The 21,837-nt window shown below is 58.2% G+C and overlaps 1 protein-coding gene across 9 annotated transcripts; it reads left to right on the top strand.

The window, feature by feature from the left end:
• The first annotated feature begins 1,163 nt into the window (after positions 1–1,163).
• Positions 1,164–21,464, top strand: LOC124962326 (receptor-type tyrosine-protein phosphatase V-like). Of its 9 annotated transcripts, none has more exons than XM_047521599.1 (36): positions 1,164–1,483; positions 2,153–2,311; positions 2,678–2,769; positions 4,273–4,340; positions 4,680–4,728; positions 4,891–5,163; positions 5,368–5,637; positions 5,814–6,077; positions 7,214–7,468; positions 7,569–7,814; positions 7,965–8,237; positions 9,198–9,470; positions 10,205–10,468; positions 10,690–10,956; positions 11,263–11,544; positions 11,862–12,002; positions 12,278–12,488; positions 13,058–13,125; positions 13,981–14,107; positions 14,272–14,319; positions 15,500–15,593; positions 15,758–15,848; positions 15,948–16,024; positions 17,002–17,136; positions 17,784–17,906; positions 18,477–18,637; positions 18,764–18,899; positions 19,194–19,261; positions 19,407–19,494; positions 19,576–19,654; positions 19,735–19,811; positions 19,960–20,088; positions 20,216–20,332; positions 20,442–20,605; positions 20,881–21,016; positions 21,233–21,464. In XM_047521599.1, the coding sequence occupies exons 3-36, from the start codon at positions 2,691–2,693 to the stop codon at positions 21,290–21,292; spliced, it is 5,193 nt and encodes a 1,730-aa protein (XP_047377555.1). In that variant the 5' UTR covers positions 1,164–1,483; positions 2,153–2,311; positions 2,678–2,690; the 3' UTR covers positions 21,293–21,464. The 9 variants fall into 9 exon arrangements, with proteins under 9 accessions (XP_047377555.1, XP_047377557.1, XP_047377556.1 ...); XM_047521603.1 differs by lacking the exons at positions 1,164–1,483; positions 2,153–2,311 and adding exons at positions 3,209–3,287; positions 3,563–3,646 and having other exon boundaries at positions 2,744–2,769; XM_047521601.1 differs by having other exon boundaries at positions 1,164–2,311; positions 2,678–2,754.
• Positions 21,465–21,837: the final 373 nt, after the last annotated feature.

The raw sequence follows: 21,837 nt of genomic DNA, 5'->3' as shown, positions 1-21,837 counted from the left end.
GGGCCAGCAGAGGTTCAAGCAGTTCAAGGAAGCTGGGACCAGGAATGGGGAAGGAGGGGTTGACACAAGGGGTGGGGGTAATGAGCAAGAGCCCGGGGCTCTCCCAGTTCCCTTTGGGTGGGTTTGGGTAGAGGGGAAAATCACCTCTAGCCTCATACCCACTCCCTCTCCCCGCTCTGCCTGGAAACGCCTGGACATCCCTGGAGCACATGGCTTGAGACCCAGCACAAGCCTCTGAGGGACAAGACACTGCACCAGTCCTGCACCAGCCCCTTCCCAGCCTGGCCTGAGGGAGTGAGCCTGCCCTCTATGGAGTGAGCTTTACCCCACCCTGGGGCTCCGGAAGTGACTCCCTCTACACTGCAGACCTTCCCCCACCTGGGGTAGAGCTGTCCTGGGTGGCTCTCCAAATTTCATCACTCAGATTTCTGATTTGTGTTCCTGGATTGGGACTGAGGTTCCTACTACCTTCCGCTCTGGAGGATGTATATTAATAGCTGGGAGCCGGAAGACCTGAATGTAATGAGTAAACTATGGTCCAGTGCTGTGTGACCTTGGGCAAGTTACTAAGCCTCCCTGTGTCTCCGACTCCTCCTCAGTTTCCTCCCTTCCCAGGGGAATGATAATAGGGATAATAACCCCATGTGGGCAGATGGAGTGAGGCCTGTGAAGTGCTTTTGCTCACAGGAGTGCTCAGGAGTCAGCAGAAGCAAGAGGAGCTGGTGAGGGAAGTGGGCCAGGGAGCCACACTGGGTGGGGGAGGGCTGCGTGGGGGAGGCCAGGGTGGCTACGCCTTGGCCCTCGCCAGCCTTACATCCTCCAGGGAGAGGGTGTCAGCACAGCTCAGGGGAGGCTCTGGAGGGAGTCACAGCAGCCAAAGAGGACAGGGAGGAACTGGCCGGGCTGGGGAGGGGCTGTGCAGGCGAGGACACGTGTCTTGTCCCGTCTGAGACTTGTGGTCGGTCTGGCTGCACACACACAGCTACCCCTTGGCTCTCCAGGCTCCCTCCTCTAGTCATTCCTGATCCCTGGAGCTGTGAACCACAACCCGCGATCCCCAGCGACAGAAGCCCCTGGGGGAGGCGGTATGCCAGCAACTCCCAGAAATCCCTGTTCCCTGGCAGCTCCTACGGAGCAGGAAACTCCTTGCCAGGCTGCTGTGGGCCCCCCGAGGTGAAGGCCGCTGCCCTCTAGAATCCAAGGGGGCATCTTGGGGAAGGGTCAGCGGCTGGGGTCAGGACTTCTGGGTCTTGCACCTGTCCTGCTCCGCTCCCTAGCTGCCCTCCTTAGCTCCTCTCTGGACAAGCCCTAGGATCCTAGGTGGCTCTTCCTGAGTCCTCCCCGTCCTCCCTCAAATTCTGGGCCAGACTAAGCCGACTTGCTCTGCCCCGACTTGGCGGGCCCAGGCTTGCCTCTGGCAGTGTGGGGGAGACAGACAGCAAGTCCTTGGAGCAGGAGGCAGGGAGACGCCAGGAGACGCATGGTGAGTGGGGCGGAGAAGTGCTGGAGGGGCCCGGGCTAGCCTCTGGGAAGGCCCACAGGCCGTGTCCCAGGCTGCCCCTCTGTGCCGGTCCTCCCAGATGCCATCTCCCACTTTGATCCAGTTTCCCTCCTGCTACCTTTTGGGTGCCCTGCTGGTCAAGGGGACTTTTCCATACCCTTCAGTCCTGGCTGAGAGGACCAGCTCAGCATGGGGAAACCAGGGCTGGCCTGCTGGAATTTCCAGGAAAGACCCTATTCTTCTCCTCTTGCTGGAACTTGGGACCCTGGCAGGAGAACTTTAGGGCAGAGGAGAGTCCCTCCCTGTCTCCAAGCTCAGAATCAGAGAAATGGACGTCTGCTCTAGAACGTGGCCCTTTCTTCCCAGGGGCTCTCCTGTCTGCTTCCCCCACTGGACACCACTCACGTGTCCATCCAGACAGGCGTGAGCTCCCTCATGATCCACGTGTGCACGCGTGAACACACTGTTGGTCTGCACACACAGGGCACCCCCAGCCCTGGCCTCCAGCCCCTGCTGTCTCCATGGCAGGCTCAGCTGCACCTAGGCCTTCCCCCTTTCCTGGCGACCTTCCCCAGGGCGTGGGAAGGACAGTGGGCGACTTGTCCTCTCCTGCCTGGTGATTATCTTCCTTCGGCGTGGGGGATGCCCAAGGCCTGACTTTGGGCTGTGGGAGAGCAGAGGAGGGGCCGGAAGAGCTGCCTGGGACAGCTGCAGGGAGAGACAAGGCCAATTCGGATTTGGGAGCCGGGACACCAGGACCTTCCACTGGCCCTCCTCTGTCTCTTGGCTGGTTCTCTCCAGAATGAACGGGTAAGGTGCCTTGAGACCTTGGGAGGACCCCAGGGGTTCTCTAGGGAGAGGATGTGGGTTCGTCTGCGGGGGTGGCTGTTGGGGAAGAGGTGCAGCCCTGTGGTTCTGTTTTGCTGAATGGAGAGGCTTGGTCTTGGGGTGGGCGGTGCTGATTCTTATCTGTCAGAACCTTTCTGTACTCCCTGGAGCCCCCTCCCATTCCCAAAGCTGCCCCAGACTGGGTTGGGGGCTGGCCTCTGGGCCTCTGTGGTCTAGTACCTTCTGAAGGCTCTGTTAGCTCTGGAGTCTGTGCTGTCCCCAGCGGGCCTCTCTTTGGTGGGGACTTTGGGATCCCCGCCCATGTCCTGTTATATCTCCTCTCCTTAGATTCTGAATTAGGATGCTTCCACCCCACCACCTCTCCCCTTTGCGGCTGCTGATTGAGACTCTGCTAAAAGAACAGAGTAAGGTGTCCCCAGGTGAGGTGAGATGGGGAAGGACCAGGGTAAGGTGTTACCCCCACCTCTTGACCAGAGTGGGGCCAGGGACCTTTCCCCTTTCTCATCAGTTTCCCTAGTTGCCAGGCCTCCCACCCCCACCTCTTCTGAAAGAACACACGTGTGCCTGTGAACACATACACGCGCGCACACAGCCTGGAAAATCTGATGAGTCTGCAGTGCCGAGTTTCCAGGCCCCTGTCCAGGCCGGGTGGGCGGCTCTGAGGTTTGGGGCTGGGTGGAAAGGGGGAGGGGCACAGCCCCTGGTGCTGGTCTCTGGTGCAGGCTGGTGCTCCCTGCCGGGGCAGGCCCAGGGGAGTCTGGCCCCTGCTCAGAAGATGCCTTGCTATCGGGAGTCTGTACCTGTCTGTTTTCTGCACACCCACTCCTGGGTTCGCTGAGTCCTGGGCTTCCTTCCCAGCGCCTCTCCTCTGCTCCCTTCCCCCCCACCCGAGCTGACTTGGCACTTGGTGTGGGAGCACCTGGGTGAGCGGTGCCAGGTGAGCAGCTGGCTCTAGGCAGAGTAAAGTGAGCTTGAGTCCCAGGTTTTCTAGACCAGGCTTCAGGCAGGTGCAGTAGGGACTCTGCAGGGCTGGGAGAGGCAGGGGATTCAGGGTGGGCACGGCCGCCAGAGGTAGAGGAAGTAGGGGGAGGACCCCAGGGACTCTAGTCCTTCTAAGCAGAGAAGAGCAATTTGGGGCTCAGGAATCAGGTTTGCTACCTCTGCTCTATGCAGTCAGAATCCCAGGGTCAAGTTCAAATTCTTTCCTCACAGGTGTGGGTCCCTGGGCTGGGCTCTGCCCCTTTCTGAATTTCAACTTTCTCATCTGGGCAGTGGAATGATGAGCCCAAGGGCCAGGTGAGCTCTGGGTCCACTGTCAGAGACCCGGGGCTTAGAGGATGTGCTTCTGTGCCTCTGTCCAGTACAGCATGGTGCCACTGGGGTGCACAAAAGGGACGCATGCTCAGCTGACCCATCCATGCAGAGCACGGCGACACACACCCACACCATGTGACCAGGACCCCCCCACCACAGAAGCGCAAACATCCTATTAATCTCACGCACATTTGAAGGAGTCAAGGGACATTGCCCCTCTTGCAGGGTCAGGGAGCTGAGAAGTTAGCTGTCTCTGCTGTGTGTGACCGTTTGCAAGATTGTCGCTCTTCCTGGTCTTTCCCAAGAGCACAGGACATTCTCCTCTCTGGGAGCAGCTGCTGGAGGTGGGGTGGAGGAGGGAGAGGCCCAGCGGGGAGTTTACAGACCCCTTCCACTTTTGAGCCTGGAACCAGCCTCCTTCCCCTCACAGCGCCTTGCCCAAGCTGGGCAGGGTGGGGTCGGGCTCTGGGTGGAGGCAGCCCCTCGCCCTTCACTGCCGTCTGCTTAAAATTCTGCCCTTGCCCACGCAGCGCCCGCCAGCAGGGCAGGGAAGGGCTTGGTGGGGGCGTGGCTCCTCCCCCTGCAGCCTCCCAATTTTCCCTCCGCAGACATCCCTGGGATGAGGCCCCCAGTCCTGTTCGTCCTGCTCCTCTGGCTCCCAGGCTTCCTGGCTGAGGTAAGGTGGGCATGGGGGCAGACTCGGCAAGTGGACCCCAGTTGTCCAGGGCATGTCCAGGCCTCCCTCTGCTCGGCAGAGCCCACAGCTGGTCTGCATTAGGCAAGGAGGCAGTCTGCTCCTTTCCACTCGGGCCAGCACAAAGGACAGATGACTCCAGCTGCCAGGCTGCTTCCCGCACCTTGGATGTGTCTCCAGGGGATGTCCCTCTGCGGTGTGTTGGGGGGTGTCAGACACATGGGGAACCTGCTCTCTGACCTTGGTCCTGTCCCCCACTGGCTTTCCCAGAGGCCTGGATCATGAGACCTCTGCCCATCTCCTCTCTTCTCCTTCCTACAGGAAGACCCATGCCTTGTCCTGGAAGGGATCCTGGACGGGGAGGGTGGAGGTAGGTGTCTTCAGAGCAGGAGGGGCCTCTGGGGGGAGGGCAAAGGGCTCATTTCTCCATATGGGACCTTGCCTCTCTTCTACCCCCGACCCCGTTTTTGTGCCTTCCCTCCTTCCTTGGGGCCTAGGGGTATTAGGAGACTGAACGCACCCATTTCCCCAGGCCCGCCCCTGAGCGTGAACGCCAGCAGCCAGGGCAGCCCTACCAGCCTCTTTCTGAGCTGGGCACCTATCCAGCCAGGTGGGCTCGGGCATGCTCTCCGCCTCACGAGCCTGAGTCCCCTCGGCTCTCCCGATGGGCAACAGCTCCAAGCCCACACCAATGGATCCAGCTTTGAGTTCCAGGACCTGGTGCCAGGGAGTCTCTACCTGCTGGAAGTGACTGCCCTGAGACCCTGTGGACAGAATGCCACCCTCACCCTCACAGCCCGCACTGGTACGGGGCCTGCAGGCTGAGGGGGAGGAGTTCTTCACTGGGGTGGGGACAGGAGGTGGCTGCCCTAGAGGGCTGGCAGGGGACAGGAAACCAAAGGAGACTACTTCTGAGGTGGCCCAGGGACCCATTTAGAAGCACTTACAAGCAGAAACACCACAAGCCCTTTGGCTCTGACCTGGGTGCTTCTTTCTACCCCTGATGCAGCCCCGTCCGTTGTCCCTGGACTGCAGCTGCACGGCTCTGGGAGCCCAGCCCACCTGGAGGCCTCGTGGGGAGATGCCCCTGGGGGGCAGGATGGTTATCAACTTCTCCTCTACCACCTGGAATCCCATACATTGGCACATAATGTCTCTGTGTCCCCGGAAACCTTGTCCTACAATTTTGGCAACCTCTTGCCAGGTAGCGAGTATGTTTTGGAGGTTACCACCTGGGCTGGCAATCTCCAAGCCAAGACCAGCATCCACCAGTGGACAGGTAAGGTGGGCACCTGGGCAAGGCCAGTCTGGGAGTAACAGTGAGTCCAGTGCCTTGTGGGCGGCCATGCTCAAGTGTGGCCGGGCCTCCGGGACCCCTAGTGCCACAGCGGGTGCGAGCATCTTGCTCCGTGATCCTTCCTCAAGCCTGGCTGTGCTCTACTGTCCTTCCTCCAGACCCCGTGCCTCCAAGTCACCTGGTGCTGCATGCCCTGGACGCGTCTGCCCTGCAAGCCTCCTGGAACAGCTCTGAGGGGGCTGCCTGGCTCCACCTAGTGCTCACGGACCTCCTAGGCGGCTCCAATGTGACTGCAGTGGTCACACGTGGCATCTCCAATCACACCTTCCTCCACCTGTCTCCGGGCACGGCCTATGAACTGACGCTCAGTGCTGCTGCAGGGCCCCATCGGGCTGTGGGGCCCAGTGCCACTGAGTGGACCTGTGAGTGCTCGCCGGGCAAGGGGACATAGCAGAGAGTGCTCAGTTCATCTCCTCTGGGCCACATAGCCTGAGTGCAGCTGGCAGGGGGCGTGGGAGTGCAGGGGGCTTGGAGCAAGAGCCCCTCCCATTGGCTGGTGGTAGGTGTCCACCTGAGACTATGGCAGTGGAAGTAACAGTTACCACCAGCTGGACCCCTCTCTGGGGTGGGCTCCAAGCTTGGCACTTTCTGTGTGCAGTTTCACTTAATCCTCCATAAAGCACACGTGGGTCTCCTTACTCCATGTTACCACGGAGGGAACTAAACTGCAGAGAGGTCACACTGTAAGAGCTGACCTGAGCCTGGGACACACGCCCGCCACCACTCTGCCTCACTAGCACTCTGAGAGGCACTGTTGTACCGCGGTGAAGAGTAGGGGAGCCAGGACGCCTGGGTTCTGAGTTCCATTTCTGCCACTTGCTGACTGTGCATCTCTACATGAGTTCCTCACCTTCTCTGTGCTTTAGTTTTTATTTATTTTTGAATTTATTTTACAGTATTGGGGATCAAACCCAGGGCCTGTGCATGCGAAGCAAGTGCTCTACCACTGAGTTACTCCTCCAACCTTTTTAAATTTGTATTTTGAGACAGGTTCTTGCTAAGCTGCCAAAGCTGGCCTTAAACTTGAAATCCTCCTGCCTCAGCCTCCGAAATAGCTAGGATTACAAATCTGTGCCACCAAGCCCAGTTAATGTCTGTCTATTTATTTATTTATGCATGCTTGGGATTGAACCTAGGGTCCTGTGCATGATAAGCAAGTGCTCACTGAGCTATATCCCAGTCCACAGTTTCTATATCTTTAAGAAGGAGTGAGTATCCGCCTCCTAGTTTTATGAGGATTGAGTGTGAGATTCCGTGTGTGGAGCCTCAGGACCATGCTGGCAGACATGCATTTGATCATATGATGTGCTCTTATTTCTGTTATTGCTGTCCATGGCCAGAGGGTGGCTGCCAGATCGGTATTCATCCAGACTGGCAAATGGGGCTGCCAACATCTGGATGAGACGAGGCCCAGCGTGTGCAGAAAGCAGCGGCGCAGGGAGAGTGGGCTTTTCTCACCCGCTGCTGAGTCTTAGGAGAGTTTGCCCCATCTCCACAGATCCCTCTGCCCCACTGGACCTGGTACTGACTCCCGTGCCCCCGCAGCTCAGGGCAAGCTGGAAGGCAGGGCCGGGTGCCTGGAACGGCTATGTGCTGAAGTTAAGTGGGCCAGTGGAGAAGAATACCTCTCTGGGCCCTGAGGCCTGCAATGCCACATTCCCGGGGCCCCTGCCCTCAGGACACTACGCTCTGGAGCTGAAGGTTCTGGCGGGGCCCTACGATGCCTGGGCCCAGGCCAGTGCCTGGCTGGATGGTGAGATAAGGGACTGGGGGATAAGGGTGGGGTCCTGCCCAGAGCCATCTGCATCCAGAGGCAGGTGGATCCTCATTCTCGGGGCCTGCCTCCTCTCCAGATTCTACAGACCAGCCAAGGAAGGGCCATGGGGCCAAGTTGCAGCTGGATGGGCTGGAAGCCACCAGGGAGCCTGGGCGGCGGGCTCTGCTCTATGCTAATGGTGCCCCAGGCCTCCTAGGAAACGTCTCTGTGCCCTCTGGTGCCACCCACATCACCTTCTGTGGGCTGGTGCCTGGGGCCCAGTACCGCGTGGACATTGCCTCGCCCCTGGGAGTCATCACCCAGAGCCTCATGGGCCGCACAAGTGAGTGCCAGAAGCTGTGTCCCCTGGGACTGGGGTCAGGGGGCCTTGGCTTGGGGAAGGAAGTCAGGTAGGGGAGAGGCTCATGGGAGCTGGGCAGGGGGCATCGCAGGGCCAGTGACACTATATCACTCCCTCCCCAACCCCTCTCAGGTCCCCTGGCACCACAGTCACTGGAGGTCATCAGCAAGAACAGCTCATCTGACCTGACCATTGGCTGGGCCTTGGCACCAGGGCAGCGAGATGGCTACAAGGTCACCTGGCACCAGGAGGGCAGCCAGAGGTCACTGGGAAACCTTGCTTTGGGCCCAGAGAATTCCAGGACAACTCTGAAGGGTCTGGTACCTGGCTTCTGCTACACAGTGTCAGTATGGGCTTGGGCAGGGAACATCAGCTCCAGTGTCCAGAGGATCTGCACCTGCACCTGTGAGTTCCAGCTCAGCCTCGGGGAGGCCAGCCTGGGGTGGTGGCTGGAGGCCTGGTTTCCTCTCCTCCTGGGTGTGTGTCGTATTCTTGACGCAGAGGGCCAAGAGTCAAAGGCAGGCCCTCCATGAATCTATTTGCAAGCATTTCCTACCTTCTACCATCTGGTCGGCTAGCCACACACCCCTTCATCCACCCATCACCCACTACCCTTCCTTATAGCAAACATTTATTAATGTCTCACATTTTCTAGATACGGAGTTAGGTGCTGAGGCTAAGCATTTGAACAAGACCGTCTAGAAAGGACAACTGAGAGATGGCTCATGTCTGTAATGCACTAGATTTTATAAACCATGTTAAGCCACGTTATACATGTAGACGTATTGGTAGGAGTATGCATGCTGTATTAACTTGAACCATACAAAACTGCATTCCTGTAGGCTAGAATGGCTGACTATTGGGAATTTTATGAGGTTGCTTCTGACTTCCAGACTCAGAGAAGGGATATCTGTTTAGGACGTCAGGACAGTGTTCCCAGAGGAGAGTGAGCTGAGGGAGAGGCCTGCAGGGCTGGGTAGGGTGGACAGAGGGCTTCAGCAGGAGGCTAAGCATGTACCAAGGCCCACAGGCCAGAGACAGACAGACAGACTGACTGACTTTGCTGGAACTGAGTGTCCATGGATAAGGTGGTGGACAGGACTCTGAGGCAAGTGAGAGCTGTCGTGAACTGGGCGCTGGCGGAAGCAGACTGAACCAGACAGCATGCCCTCAAGGAGCCAGCGCATGGTCAGGGCGTAGGCAGGACGGCAGGTGTCTCTGCAGGAGGTTTTCCTAGGAAGGAAAAGAGCAGGCTCTGAGCCCTGAGGAAGTTGGAGCTCTAGGTTGGGATGCTCTGGAGCTTGCTTGGGGAAGGAGAAGTGGAGACTCTGGTGATTTCAAATCTCTTTCTTCCTGTCCTCCCAGTCCCTGCTCCTCCTGCCAACTTGAGCCTGAGCTTTACTGCCCAGCCTCCGACTTTGAGGGCTTCCTGGAGTCCCCCACCCGGTGGCAGGGATGGTTTCAGGCTGCGGCTTTATAGCCTGAGGCCCCTAGCTCTGAAAAGTGAGGAGACCCTGGCCCCAGAGGCCCAGAACTTCTCCTGGGCCCAGCCGTCTCCAGGATCCAAGTTCCTGGTGCAGCTGGCAACCCTGCGTGGCCCCGAGGAGAGTAGCAGTGCCAACGCCACAGCGTGGACCCGTGAGTGCCCTCCGTGGGGTCCTCCCCTCTCTACCCTTTGGGCTCCCCCCACTCCTGCCCCAGGGCCCTCTTCCGTCAGGGCCACCCTCACTGTCCTTTAGTTTCCTCCCAAGGACAGTGAGACCTCAGACAGGCTGGGAGGAGCTGGCAAGGTGTCTGACCTGGGAGTCAGAACCTGAGTTCTAGCTGGGGCTTGGCTCTGAGATTACTCAGTCCTCCCTGAGCCTCAGTGTCCCCACCTACAAAGGGGAACGTTGACAAGGTGACTGGACCAGACTCATGTGACTCCAGATCCTGGGCGCAGGCTCTGAGGGTGGGGGGGCACTGACTGGGCCCCCAGACACCCACCTCTCCTCACGTAGCAGTCTTTAAAGTCCCTTCTGCAGGGACTAGGCAAAGGCCCATGATTCAACTGTCACGCCACCCAGTCCACCTCTGACTGAGAGGGGTGGTGGCAGGGAGGGTAAGTGATTAGTTCAGCTGTCCAGCCCAGTTCAGCTTGTACCCTGCTGGCCGGGACAAATGGCAGACCCGGCTTTAGAGTCAAGATCCTGATGCCCTTATCCTGCATCGTGGCCCTTGGTTGTTCCTTAGTTGGGCCAAGGTGGGAGGAGCCTCTGGAGTGTGAGGAGCCTCTGAGGTGGGAGGAGCCTCTGGGGCGGAGGAGCTGGATGACTGCTTGAGACTCTTTCCTCTCTTCCCATCCCTCTCCCCCTACCGTGTTTTCCCTGCAGCTCCCCTGGCCCCTCTTCTGGTCAATGTGACCAGTGACAGCCCCACCCAGCTCCAGGCATCCTGGGTCCATGCTTCTGGAAGCTGGGACAGTTACCAAGTGACCGTGTACCAAGGAGGTGCCCGTGCAGCCACTGGCACGGTGGGAGCTGAGGTGAACAGCACCAGCCTCTCGTCTCTGACTCCAGGCACCAAGTACGAGGTGGAGATCGCCTCCTGGGCTGGGCCTCTTCGTACTGCAGCCGCCAATGTCTCTGGCTGGACCTGTAAGTAGGAGTTCAGGAAGGGCAGTGAGGGAGGGGCGGGGGTGGGCTGCTTCTGAGACGCCTGCTCCTCCCTCCGTGGCACGGTAGCGCTCTGTCAGTCCCACTTCCCACCGCTGCACGGCAGGGCCCTGCGTGGGGTCAGTGAGCCCTGGCACCACTCTTGGGGGGCTCTCGGGACTAGACCATGAGGCCTGGTTGACCTGCTGTCCTTCCCTCCACAGCCCCACTCATGCCCAGTGAGTTGCTGGTGTCTATGCAGGCGGGCAGTGCTGTGGTCAACCTGGCCTGGGCCAGCAGCCCCTTCGGGCACGGAAGCTGCCACGCCCAACTCTCAGAAGCTGGGTACCTGTCCTGGAAGCAGCCCCTGGTGCTAGGCCAAGCCCGCCTCGTGCTGAAAGGTCTCACTCCAGGACGCAACCTCTCCCTGTCTGTGCTGTGCCAAGCAGGACCTGTCCAGGCCTCCACTCACCCAGTGGTACTGCCAGTTGGTATGTGCCTTCTGGGGGAGGGTGAAGTGCCCTGACGGCAGGTCCAATCCAGCCCGTTGCCCATCTCTTTGAGCCACCTGCTCCTTCTGGTGGCTGTCGTGCCCACCTCTGCCTTGGATTAGGCCCCATACTCCTCCAGATAGGCAGCAATGAAGACAAGTTGTCCCTCCACGTGGCTGATGCCCCTTTTCATGAGCATAAATGCCCAGACCCCTCATGCCTGCTGATTTTGGCAGCCCCCAGCCAGATGCCATCCTCTTGGGGTGCACTGACACCCACACAAGGCAGAACCCTTGGTTCCCACAGAGCCTGGCCCTGTGGAGGATGTGAGGTGCCAGCCTGAGGCCACCCACCTGGTCCTGAACTGGACAATGCCTGCTGGGGATGTGGACGCCTGTCTGGTGGCGGCAGAGCAGCTGACGGCGGGAGGGAACACTCGCCTTGTGTTCCAGGCCAACACCTCCGAGGACGCCCTTCTGCTTCCCAGCCTGGAACCCGCCACCTCCTATCGCCTCAGCCTCACCACACTGGGCAGGAACGGGCTGTGGAGTCGGGCTGTCACCCTGGTGTGCGCTACTTCTGCCAAGGGTAGGCACTTTCCACCACCTCTGGAGCCACCTCTGCTCCCCTAGTCTCCTTCCACTCCTGCCCGCTTGGCTGGCCTGGCTGCCTGGGGCTCTCCCTATCCCCAGCCCCCAATAATTTCCTCTCACCCTGATCTTGCTGGTTTGGCACCCAGTGGCACCCTGGCCCCACAATCTTCCACTCCATGTTTGATTGTATCCGTAAGACTAATTGGCAGGCATGTTAAGAGGTGCTGGGGACAGGAAGGCATGGTCCTTACTCTTATAGACTAGGTGTTAAGTGCCCAGTCAGGGCCTCATTTTCCTCCTCTCCATCCCCAGTCTGGCATCCCCCAGAGTTGGCGGTGGCCCCGCAGCTGGAGCCTGAGACAGGAATGGGGGTGAAGATCACACCAGGCATGTTTGGCAGGGATGATGGGCAGATTCAATGGTATGGCATCATTGCCACCACCAATATGTCACGTGAGTCTTGGGCTCAGGAGGTGTTGGGAGACCCTGGTTATTGCCCAGCAGTGGGTAGGAAGGTCAAGGATTGAGGCAGGTAAGATGAAATATCTCAGGCTGCCATCAGTCTTGGAGCAGCAAGGAGCACCCAGAACATTCTTAAGAATAGGGTTGATGTCAGGTTATGAGTGGGGAGCCTGTTAGAGAAATGAGGTAGTCAGTCCCCTTGTGGTGGGGAGAGGGCTCCAACCCTCTGCCCACTTTGCTCCGCCCCTTCCACTTTCCTCTTCCAGTGGCCCACCCTCCCCGGGAAGCCATCAACCACACGTGGTATGACCACTACTACGGAGGATACGACTCCTACCTGGCCATCCTGCTCCCTAACCCCTTCTACCCAGGGCCCTGGGCTGTGCCAAGATCCTGGACAGTGCCCATGGGTACAGAGGACTGTGGCCACACCCAGGAGATATGTAACGGGCAGCTCAAACCAGGTTCCCAGTACAGGTGAGGGCTAAGTCTGAGGGGAGGGAGGAGCCATTATAAGTTTCATTTATGGGTTGTTTACATATCCTTTTGAACATAGATCTCTGCAAAGAGAATCAACAGTTTTTTTGATGGGTTTCCTGGTAAGCCAGGAAAAGAAGGGAACACCCATCTGCTACGTGGGTCTTTTTCCAAAAAGAAATGGGGGATGGCAGCTGGGGAGATAGCTCAGCTGGTAGAGTGCTTGCCTCGCAAGTATAAGTCCCTGAGTTCGATCCCCAGTACTGCAAAAAAAAAAAAAAAGAAAAGAAAGAAATGGGGGATGGATTCTGTTTGGGTTGCCAGGGCAATTCCAAGGCTATCCAGGTGCCTATTTCTAGAGCTGCTTCTTGCTCTTGAAACAGGGCAGGGAGGATGGAAGATGGCCTGCTCTAGGGTGACAGGTAGCGGGATGCACCATCTTTCCAACCGTGGAGAGAGGGAAGCTCTCCCTGTCTGAACATCCACTGCTCCTGGCCCAGTTTCCTGGGAGGGGTTTGACCTCATTTGCCTGCCCCTCCCCAATAGAAAGTCCTGCTTCTCTGTCCCAGGTTCAGTGTGGCTGCCTTTACCAGGTACAGCCCTCGGGACGCCACTATCTCCTTCTCAGCCTTCTCAGGTAGGTGGGCATCTGGCTGGGGCTCCAGTGGGGCCCTGAAGAGGGGGAGGAGTGCTGGGACTCTTCTGGAGGCTCATCCGCAATCCGTGGGGGGGACTTAGCTTAGGTTCCTGGGAGATGACATGCCGTCTAGCAGAACTGGAGACCCAGAGCAGTCCAGGCCTGGTCCGGGTGACCTGGGAGCAGGCAGAAAGAGGCGGGAGCATTGTGGTGGCTTGCTGCTGTCTATAACAACAGCACTTTGTTGCACTGTCCCTCTGCAGCCGGCTGCTCCTGGGCCACCGAGGTCCTGGAATGGCACTGTCCAATAGAAACGTAAGACAAGCCACTGATACCAACATAGCCACACGTGTCATTCAGAATCTCCTAGCAACTATGTTCAAAAAGTAAAAAGAGATAAAACTAATTTTTGTAATGTTTACTAAAAGCCAAAATATCTCAAATAATATGGTTTCAACTTATCAATAAAAATTACTCAGATACTTACATTCTTTTTTCTTCCTAAGTTTTTTAACTCTCCCATATATCTCACACACTGAGCAAATCTACATTGCAGCAACCACAGGGCAAGGGCTCAATGGCTACATAGGACAGTGCGGTTCTGGAAGGTCCCGTAAGTTGCTTTTGAGGGTGCAGGTGGGAGAGTAGGGTCTTTGGTGTGTGCCCAGGCTGGCTTGCTGGGCATCCTGTTTTCTAAGATAGCCAGCTCTGGCCTTGGTTTGGCATCAGGGACTTCTAGGGGTATAGAAAGTTGTCACTGCATGCTCCACTCAGCAGTCCCAAGTCCAGGAAAGGCTGGACAGCCCTGCAGGGTCAGTGGGACAAGGTGTTCACGTTCCATCCTTCCCTCTGTAGAGCCCCGGGCCAGCGTCTCCCCCATGAAAGTGCCCCTGCTCGTCATGGTGGGCACCGTGGCAGGCTGCATTCTCACTATCTGTGCGGTGCTGGGCCTGCTGTGCCGGAGGCGGGCAAAGGGGCAGAGGTGAGCGGAAGGGAGGTGGGGGCTGGAAGAACTTTGGGACCAGGGGCCTGGGCCTGGGCTGCCTCCCACACACGCCGCATCTCAACTTCCTGGTGTTCTCTCTCTCTCTCTCTCTCTCTCTCTCTCTCTCTCTCTCTCTCTCTCTCTCTCTGTCTCCCTTTCAGGGCAGAGAAGGATGCATTTTCCCATGAGCTGATGCCCTACAGCCTACGGTGAGCGTGCTTTTGAATGATGGGGGAAGGGTGGCATTGCTGGGGCCACCTGGCAGCCTGCCCCTCTGTGTTTGCACACTGGACAGGGGCTCCAAGTCTCTGATAGACTGCCATTCTTGCCCTCCTCTGCTTTTCCCTCCAAACTCACTAAGTTGGGGCTTTCCAGGAAGAGAACCAACAGGGTGTGTGTGTGTATGGCGGGGCAGGGGATGGAGAGAGAGGGATTCATCTGAAGAGTCAGCTGGTGTGATTGTGAGGCTTGGTCGGTCTAAAATCTGGCCAGGGGAGATGGATCACACCTGTAATCCCAGCAACTGGGGATTCCTTGGAAGAGTTTTGCAAGTTCAAGGCCAACTTGGGCAACTTAGAGAGACCCTATCTGAAATATAAAAAGGACCAGGGACTAGCTCAGTGGTAAAGCACCTCTGGGTTCAATCCCCAGGACCCAAAAGCAAAACAAAAACCAGAACCAAAATCTGATGGGGTAGACCAGTAGGTTGGAGACTTAGGGCGGCCTGCAGGTGCCAGCTGGCTTCTCGATCAGGGGAGTCCAGCCTTTGCTCTATGAAGGTCTTCAACTGGTTGAATGAGGTCACCCACATTAGAGAGAGTAATCTGCTTTACTCAAAGTCAGCCAATTTAAATGGAAATTTGTTCAAAGAACACCTTCACAGCAATATCCAGAATTACATTTGACCAAATGGCTGGGCACCACGGCTCAATGAGTTGACACTTACATTATCCATCACACTTACCTACTCCAGTCCTTACCTGCTCCCTGACTAACCACATAGATCATGCCAGGTCAAATCTCTTCTCCTCATATTGACTTCCTGTTGAATTGATATTAGTTGAGAGCTGGTTTATGTACAGATCCCTCCTCAGGGCCCATGAGGGCATCTAAAAGACTCGTGTGCATTCATGTGCAGTTTCTGTCCCCGACCTCCCTCCCCCTCCATTTCCTTTTCCATCTTTCCACATTGGCAGTTTGCAGCCCAGGGTGGGCATCGAAGGAACTTTCTGGAAAGGCTGCTCCACACCTGGGACAGAGCTCAGGGTCTATAGTTCCAACAGATCCCCCCTCACCCCTGGTCAGGCTGTGTTATATCTGTTACCCAGGGGAGGGCAGGCAGGACTTCATGCCCAAGGCTGGGGGCCTACTCCTTCCCTCTCCCACCAGGCGGACCCACCGACCCATCCCTATCCACAGCTTCCGCCAGAGCTATGAGGCCAAGAGTGCTCACTCGCACCAGGCTTTCTTTCAGGAGTTTGAGGTAAGACCTGCATTGCCCTCAGGCTCAGGGAAGGGAGGACCCTGGGGCATCCAGACTGGGCAGGACCTGCCTCCCAGGCTCCCACTCGTCACCCCTGCCCCTCTCCTGTTGTGGGGGGAGATGGATTGGTTTCAGCATCCAGCACCTGCCCCTCATCTCTGCAGGAGCTGAAGGAGGTGGGCAGGGAGCAGCCCAGATTGGAGGCTGAACACCCTGCCAACACCACCAAGAACCGTTACCCGCACGTGCTCCCCTGTGAGTGCTGGGGGCGGGGCGTGGCAAAGGCCCGGGCTTGGCCTGGAGGAGGAGGCTGCAGGTCTCGGGCCCTGAATACACATCTTTTACCCTCTGCAGATGACCACTCCAGAGTCAGGCTGACCCCGCTGGAGGGAGAGCCCCATTCCGACTACATCAATGCCAACTTCATCCCAGTAAGGGCCACCGGCAGGGCAGTGGTGGGTGCACCTGTCTGGGACATGGGTAGCTTCGCAGGCCCTAGTTGTGGCAGTTTTCCATGAAGATCACCAGCTTGTTCTCTTCAAGGGCGTGCAGCCGGTATTTTTTTGAGGGTCTGCTGCTCTGTGCTGAGCCCACTGGAGGCAGAGTAGGGTTAGCCATCTTCAAACCTTTGAGGGAGCATAGGTGTATTGTGTGTGTGTGTGTGTGTGTGTGTGTGTGTGGCATCTAACACACAGGGTGAGAAGTGCTGGAATAGGGGAACAAGCATAGTCCTCAGGGCCCGTGGAAGAAGAAAAAATTTGGTTCACCTGAGGAAGCAAATCAAGACAAACTTCCTAGAGGAGGGGGAATTTGATCACTTGAAGGCTGAATAGAATTTTGATGAGACCTGGAAGAGGGGAAGGTCATTCTGACTGGGAAGAACATTCAGGAAACAGCCAAGTAGGAACATGCAGGCTGTGTGTGTGTGTTGGGGGTGCTAAGGCAGGGTGGCCTGGGCGTGTCAGGGACAGGGAGATGGGAAAGGTAGATTGGACAGGATTAAGGAGAATCTTGGTCATTAGACCAAGGGCTTTGAATTCTCTCTTGTGGGTGATGGAGAAACATGGAAGGTTTACGAACATGGAAGAAAGGCAGAATTCAGCTTTGGGAAGGTCACTCCAGGGCTCGTGAGGAGGATGGGCTGTGTAGACTATTTCTGGCAGTCAGAGTCCTCTGATTTTTCTCGTAGGCTGTTCTTTCTCCTTCGGCGTAGGGTATGGTGTTGGTGGTGTCTTCAAAGTAGTGCCTCCTGGTTTGAGTTTCTGGGGTTCACATGCTTGTGTGTGTGTCCGTGTGTAAGCATGTACACAGGGTCCTCATTCCTGAAGTCACACATGGTCCTATTGACAGCTGTGTTTGTTGGGGTCCAAGATGTCACCTGTTCCTGCTCTCCACCCCCACACCTTAGGGCTACACACACCCACAAGAGTTCATCGCCACCCAGGGACCACTCAAGAAAACGCTGGAGGACTTCTGGCGACTGGTGTGGGAACAGCAGGTCCACATCATCGTCATGCTGACCGTGGGCATGGAGAACGGGAGGGTGGGTGTGCCCTGCAGGTTCCAAGCATGGCCACCAGGTGGCGCACATCCTCCTTGCAGAAATGGTCCCCTTGGGCTATCCTCTATCAGGGTGGGTCAGGCAGACAGGAGAGGCCAATCAGGCCTGGCGGTTGGTGGGGGTCTCCAGGGTTGCCTAGGATGGGGAGGTATGGGGGCAGGACCAGGGATGCCAGTGCCCAGCTTGACTCAGTTTCCACTGGCTTCTTGCTCTGGACAGAGAAGGGTGAGGGGGTAGGAGGGAACAGGGAGGTAGGGCACCCTGCCTCCTGTCCTCCATAAGCCTGGGGCTGCCGCCCCTGTACCCTGCTCAGTGTAGTGCCCTGAGACCCAGAGGCTCCTGAGTTTGTCCTCTCACTGGGCACTGAGGAAGGGCAGAAGGTTCCCGAGTTCAGGAGCCGCTTTCTCAAGGGAGCCAAAAGCTCACTCAGAGTCCTCAGGGTCATACGAGGGTCCAGGGGTGAGAGTGCTGGTGCTCAGCCTGGGGAGGGAAGTTTCTGGAGGAGGTGGTCTCATGGGGGTGGTAAGGAACCAAAAAGCTGGATAGGGAGGGTTGGGCCTGAGTGGAGCAGGGGCAGCAAAAGGCTGAGTCCACAGTCGTCTCACCCCCTCTCTGTCATCTGTCCTCAGGTGCTGTGTGAGCACTACTGGCCAGCCGACTCCAGCCCTGTCACCCATGGTCACGTTACCATCCACCTCCTGGCAGAGGAGTCTGAGCACGAGTGGACCAAGAGGGAATTCCAGCTGCAGCACGTGGGTGCCGGGGGCAGGGTGGGCGGGCATCAGAGCTGAGACTCCTGAGAGGGTGACTCCGCTGCCTAGGCCCCCAGGGACCCCTTCCTTCTAAGGACACAGCACTTGGCTACCACCTGGGGAAGTGGGTAGTTCAAGGAGGGGAAGAGAGCCAGGGGTGACGAGCAGGGGTCACACGGTGAGGTAAAGGGAAATCTGAGTGAGAAGTGATGGGTCCCAGCTCCCCCATGCCACACCCGCCTCAGGACTCCCTGCTCACCCAACCCCCTGTTGCTGTCCCAGCCTGTGACCTCCTGGGACAAGACCAGAGACGGGAGTCACCCCTCTATCTGGGCGCCGTCTATAGGCAGAGGTAACGCAGGAGGCTAGAGAGGACCCAAGTACTCAGGAAGCATCTACTCTGGGGTGGGAGGACACATCTGCCACTCTCAAGGGGCAGTCTGAGGCGGGAGGCCGCCCTCCTACCCTCAGCGAGCTGGCGAGGACGGTTTCAGGGTGAGCACAGGGCCCTGGGGTTAGGAAGACAAGGGGCACTAGCTCAGCCCCTGGCCTGGCCCACGCCCTGCTCAGGACACCCAGCAAAAACTACGGAGGGTCAAGCAAATGCAGTTCACCACCTGGCCTGACCACAGCGTCCCCGAGGCCCCCGGCTCCCTGCTTACCTTTGTGGAACTGGTTCGGGAGCAGGCAAGGGTCGCCCAGGGCACCGGGCCCATCCTGGTACACTGCAGGTGAGGGCAGGCGGGGTGCTGAGGGGGCTTGCCTGGCCTTGAGTGGGGGAAGGGCTCTGGGACTGTGGGGAGAGCTGGGGACAGGGTAGCCTCCACCATTCAGCTCCACAGGAGCTATTTCCACAGTGCGGGTGTGGGCAGGACGGGCACCTTCGTGGCGCTTTCGAGGCTGCTGCAGCAGCTGGAGGAGGAGCAGATGGTGGACGTGTTCAATGCTGTGTACGCGCTCCGGCTGCACCGGCCCCTCATGATCCAGACCCCGGTGAGGGCCTCGGCAGGCTGGGCGAGGCAGCAGGGCTGGGGTGCGAGGGGGCCACCGGGCCTGGAGAGACCAGGAAAAGGAGCTCACAGGGAACTGGAGAGGACCCCGGGGTTTCCCTTTCTCTAACAGGGAGGAGGGCCAGGCTGCTTCAGCTTTGACACGAACACACAGGAAGGTTTCCATATGGCTCCCTTGCCTATCCTGCTCCATCCCTGCCTCATACGCGGGTTGGGGCCTGGTGCTCTCCCTGCGGTCCCCACCCACCCGGGCGTCTCATGCTCTCTCCCTTGCCAGAGCCAGTACGTCTTCCTGCACAGTTGCATCATGGACAGGATTCTGGAAGGACCCTCCGATGCCTCTGAGTAAGTGCAGCTCCCTTGGGCCCTGGCAGATGGGGTGTGGTTCCCTGCGCCTTCCCACCAACAGGTCCTGCCTCCTGTCATGGGCAGAGCCAGGAATTCTGGAACCCACGGTGCCTTCTCCCCACTCTCCCCGGGCCTCACACAGGTTCAAGCCCATCTCCGTGAGGAACTTTGCACAGGCATGTGCCAGGAGGGCGGCCAATGGCAACGCTGGCTTCTTGAAAGAGTACCAGGTACACTCCAGGCCAGGAAGTGGGTGACAGCCAAGGGCAGCATTCCCCTGCCTGGCCTCAGAGCGCCTGTCTCCTCCCCAGCTCCTACTGCAGGCCATTAAGGAGGAGGCCAGCTCTTCAACCTCCCCTCCTGGCTACCAGCAGGACAGCACCATCTCCTGTGAGGCTCCTGGGAACCCTGGGGGTGGGAAGTGAGGGCGGGGGACCTCTGGCCGCCTCACTCTCACCATCTTCCTGCAGATGATCGTTCCCAGGTGCAGTTTTCTCTGGTGGAGGAGAGCCCTGCCGATGACCTGCCCGAAGCCTGGCTCTTCCCTGTGAGATGCTGGTCTTGCCGCTCTTTTGCTTGCCCTCTCTGACCCTTTGTGCTTTCCAGCCTGGGGATGGAACCTTGGAGGTTCCTAGAGCTGTGGGAAGGGCAGGGGACACCTCAGTCCGTAAGAACCAACTGGCTGTGCTCTGCAGGGTGGGCCGTCTAGCTGTGACCATGTGGTGCTGACTGGTCCTGCCGGCCCTGAGGAACTCTGGGAGCTGGTGTGGGAGCATGGGGCCCTTGTGCTGGTCTCCCTGTGCCCATCTGACACCCAGGAGAAGGTGAGAGGGGCAGAGGAACAGAGGATGGGTGGCTGCAGGAGTTGGGGCAGAGGCAGGGGAGTGTGTGTGACTAGGACATGGACAGAGACTTCAGGAAGCTGCCTGAGCAGCCCTCCCTTGGTCCCAGTCACAGGAGTTCTGGCCAACGGAGATGCAGCCCGTCGTTACAGACATGGTGACAGTGCACTGGGTGGCTGAGAGCAACACAGCTGGCTGGCCCTGTACCCTCTTCAGGGTTACACATGTAGGTGTGGAGGCCATGGGGCCTGGGGTGCTGGGCTGTGGGGGACACAGTCCTGGGCTGGCTTCCCTCTGCCATCTTGGGCACCAGTGCTGATCTTGGCTTTGTCCAGGGGCAGAGCAGGAAGGAGAGGCAGGTGCAGCAGCTGCAGCTGCCGTGCTGGGAGCCTGGTCACGAGCTGCCCACTACCACCCTGCTGCCTTTCCTGGCTGCTGTGGGTCAGTGCTGCTCCCGGGGCAAAAGCAAGAAGCCGAGCACACTGCTCAGTCACTCCAGGTGCTGCTGAAATCTCACTGGGCCCTGCTTGGGCTACGGGTCAAAATGACACAGTCTTCCGATGCCCCTGTCTACTCTGCACCTTCCCTTGTTCTCAGTGACATGGGAGGAATTTGTCCCCTCTCTGCTTGGGCACAATCTGCTGGTTGACCAAGTACCTAGAGTCTTTTCCCAGTCCCTGGACCTAGGTTTGGTTTCTCCATGTCTCCTAGATGCCCCCTCCCCTCCCCACACCCCTTCACCAGCTGCCCCGTCCAACTCTAAGTCAATTGCAGCAAGGGCATGACCCAGCTGGGCATCTTCCTGGCCATGGAGCAGTTGTTGCAGCAGGCAGAGACTGAAAGCACTGTGGATGTCTTTAACGTGGCCCTGCAGCAGTCACAGGCCTGTGGGCTCATGACCCCAACGCTGGTGAGAGGCAGCATGTTCTCAAGTGTGGGAAGGGACTGGGAGGAGATGCAGCAGGTTCAGCCCCAGCTACAGGCTGCCTCTAGGCGGCACCACATGTCACCACCAGGTGGCGCTATGGACCACTATACCCGCCCAGATGGAGCCCTAAGGGTTAGGAGACACAGGGGACCTTTCTCCATCATTCCAGCCTCTTTGTTCATATCTATCCACCCCCAGGAGCAGTATATCTACCTCTACAACTGTCTGAACAGCGCACTGATGAATGGGCTGCCCTGAGTCCAGAGTGGCCTGTACCCTGCCAGCCAGGAAGGACCAGTCCCAGCAAGGTTACCTGGGCCTGGTTTCCTTGGGAGGGTAGCCTTCACTAGGGCTACCCTTTGTAGCCCTAGTGGCCAACGGAGATGCAGCCCGTCGTTACAGCAACAGAGTTGTTGAATAAAGGCATGTAGTCGAGCCTGAGTCTGAGTGTTCTGTCTGTCTGTCCTCTGACATGGGGCTCAACACAGGGGCCTTATTGGCAAACATGGAACAGGGATGGGAGGTGAGGCCTGGAGTCTGGCTGGGCCACGGATCCGCAGCTGGTGAGCTGCTGGCTTTTGCTCTGGGCTCTTCTACTCCCCACTCCTCCAGTTTCCTCACACTTCAGTCTTCACCACTGGCCTCCTGGTGCTAAGCCCGGGATTCACTGGAACTCGCTGCCCCCTCACCCGCCACCTGCTCTGAATGCAGTAGGGGTTATCTTCTTCCTGACCTCCCTTCTCCTGCCATCCCTAGCCCTTACCTGCTAGAGTCCCTGGCGGCTCCTTTCCGTGGTAGAGGTG

Source organism: Sciurus carolinensis, chromosome 12 (genome assembly GCF_902686445.1).
Source record: "Sciurus carolinensis chromosome 12, mSciCar1.2, whole genome shotgun sequence".
NCBI lineage: Eukaryota > Metazoa > Chordata > Mammalia > Rodentia > Sciuridae > Sciurus > Sciurus carolinensis.
The sequence above is the reverse complement of the archived record's forward strand: the minus strand, read 5'-3'. Positions and strand labels throughout refer to the sequence as shown.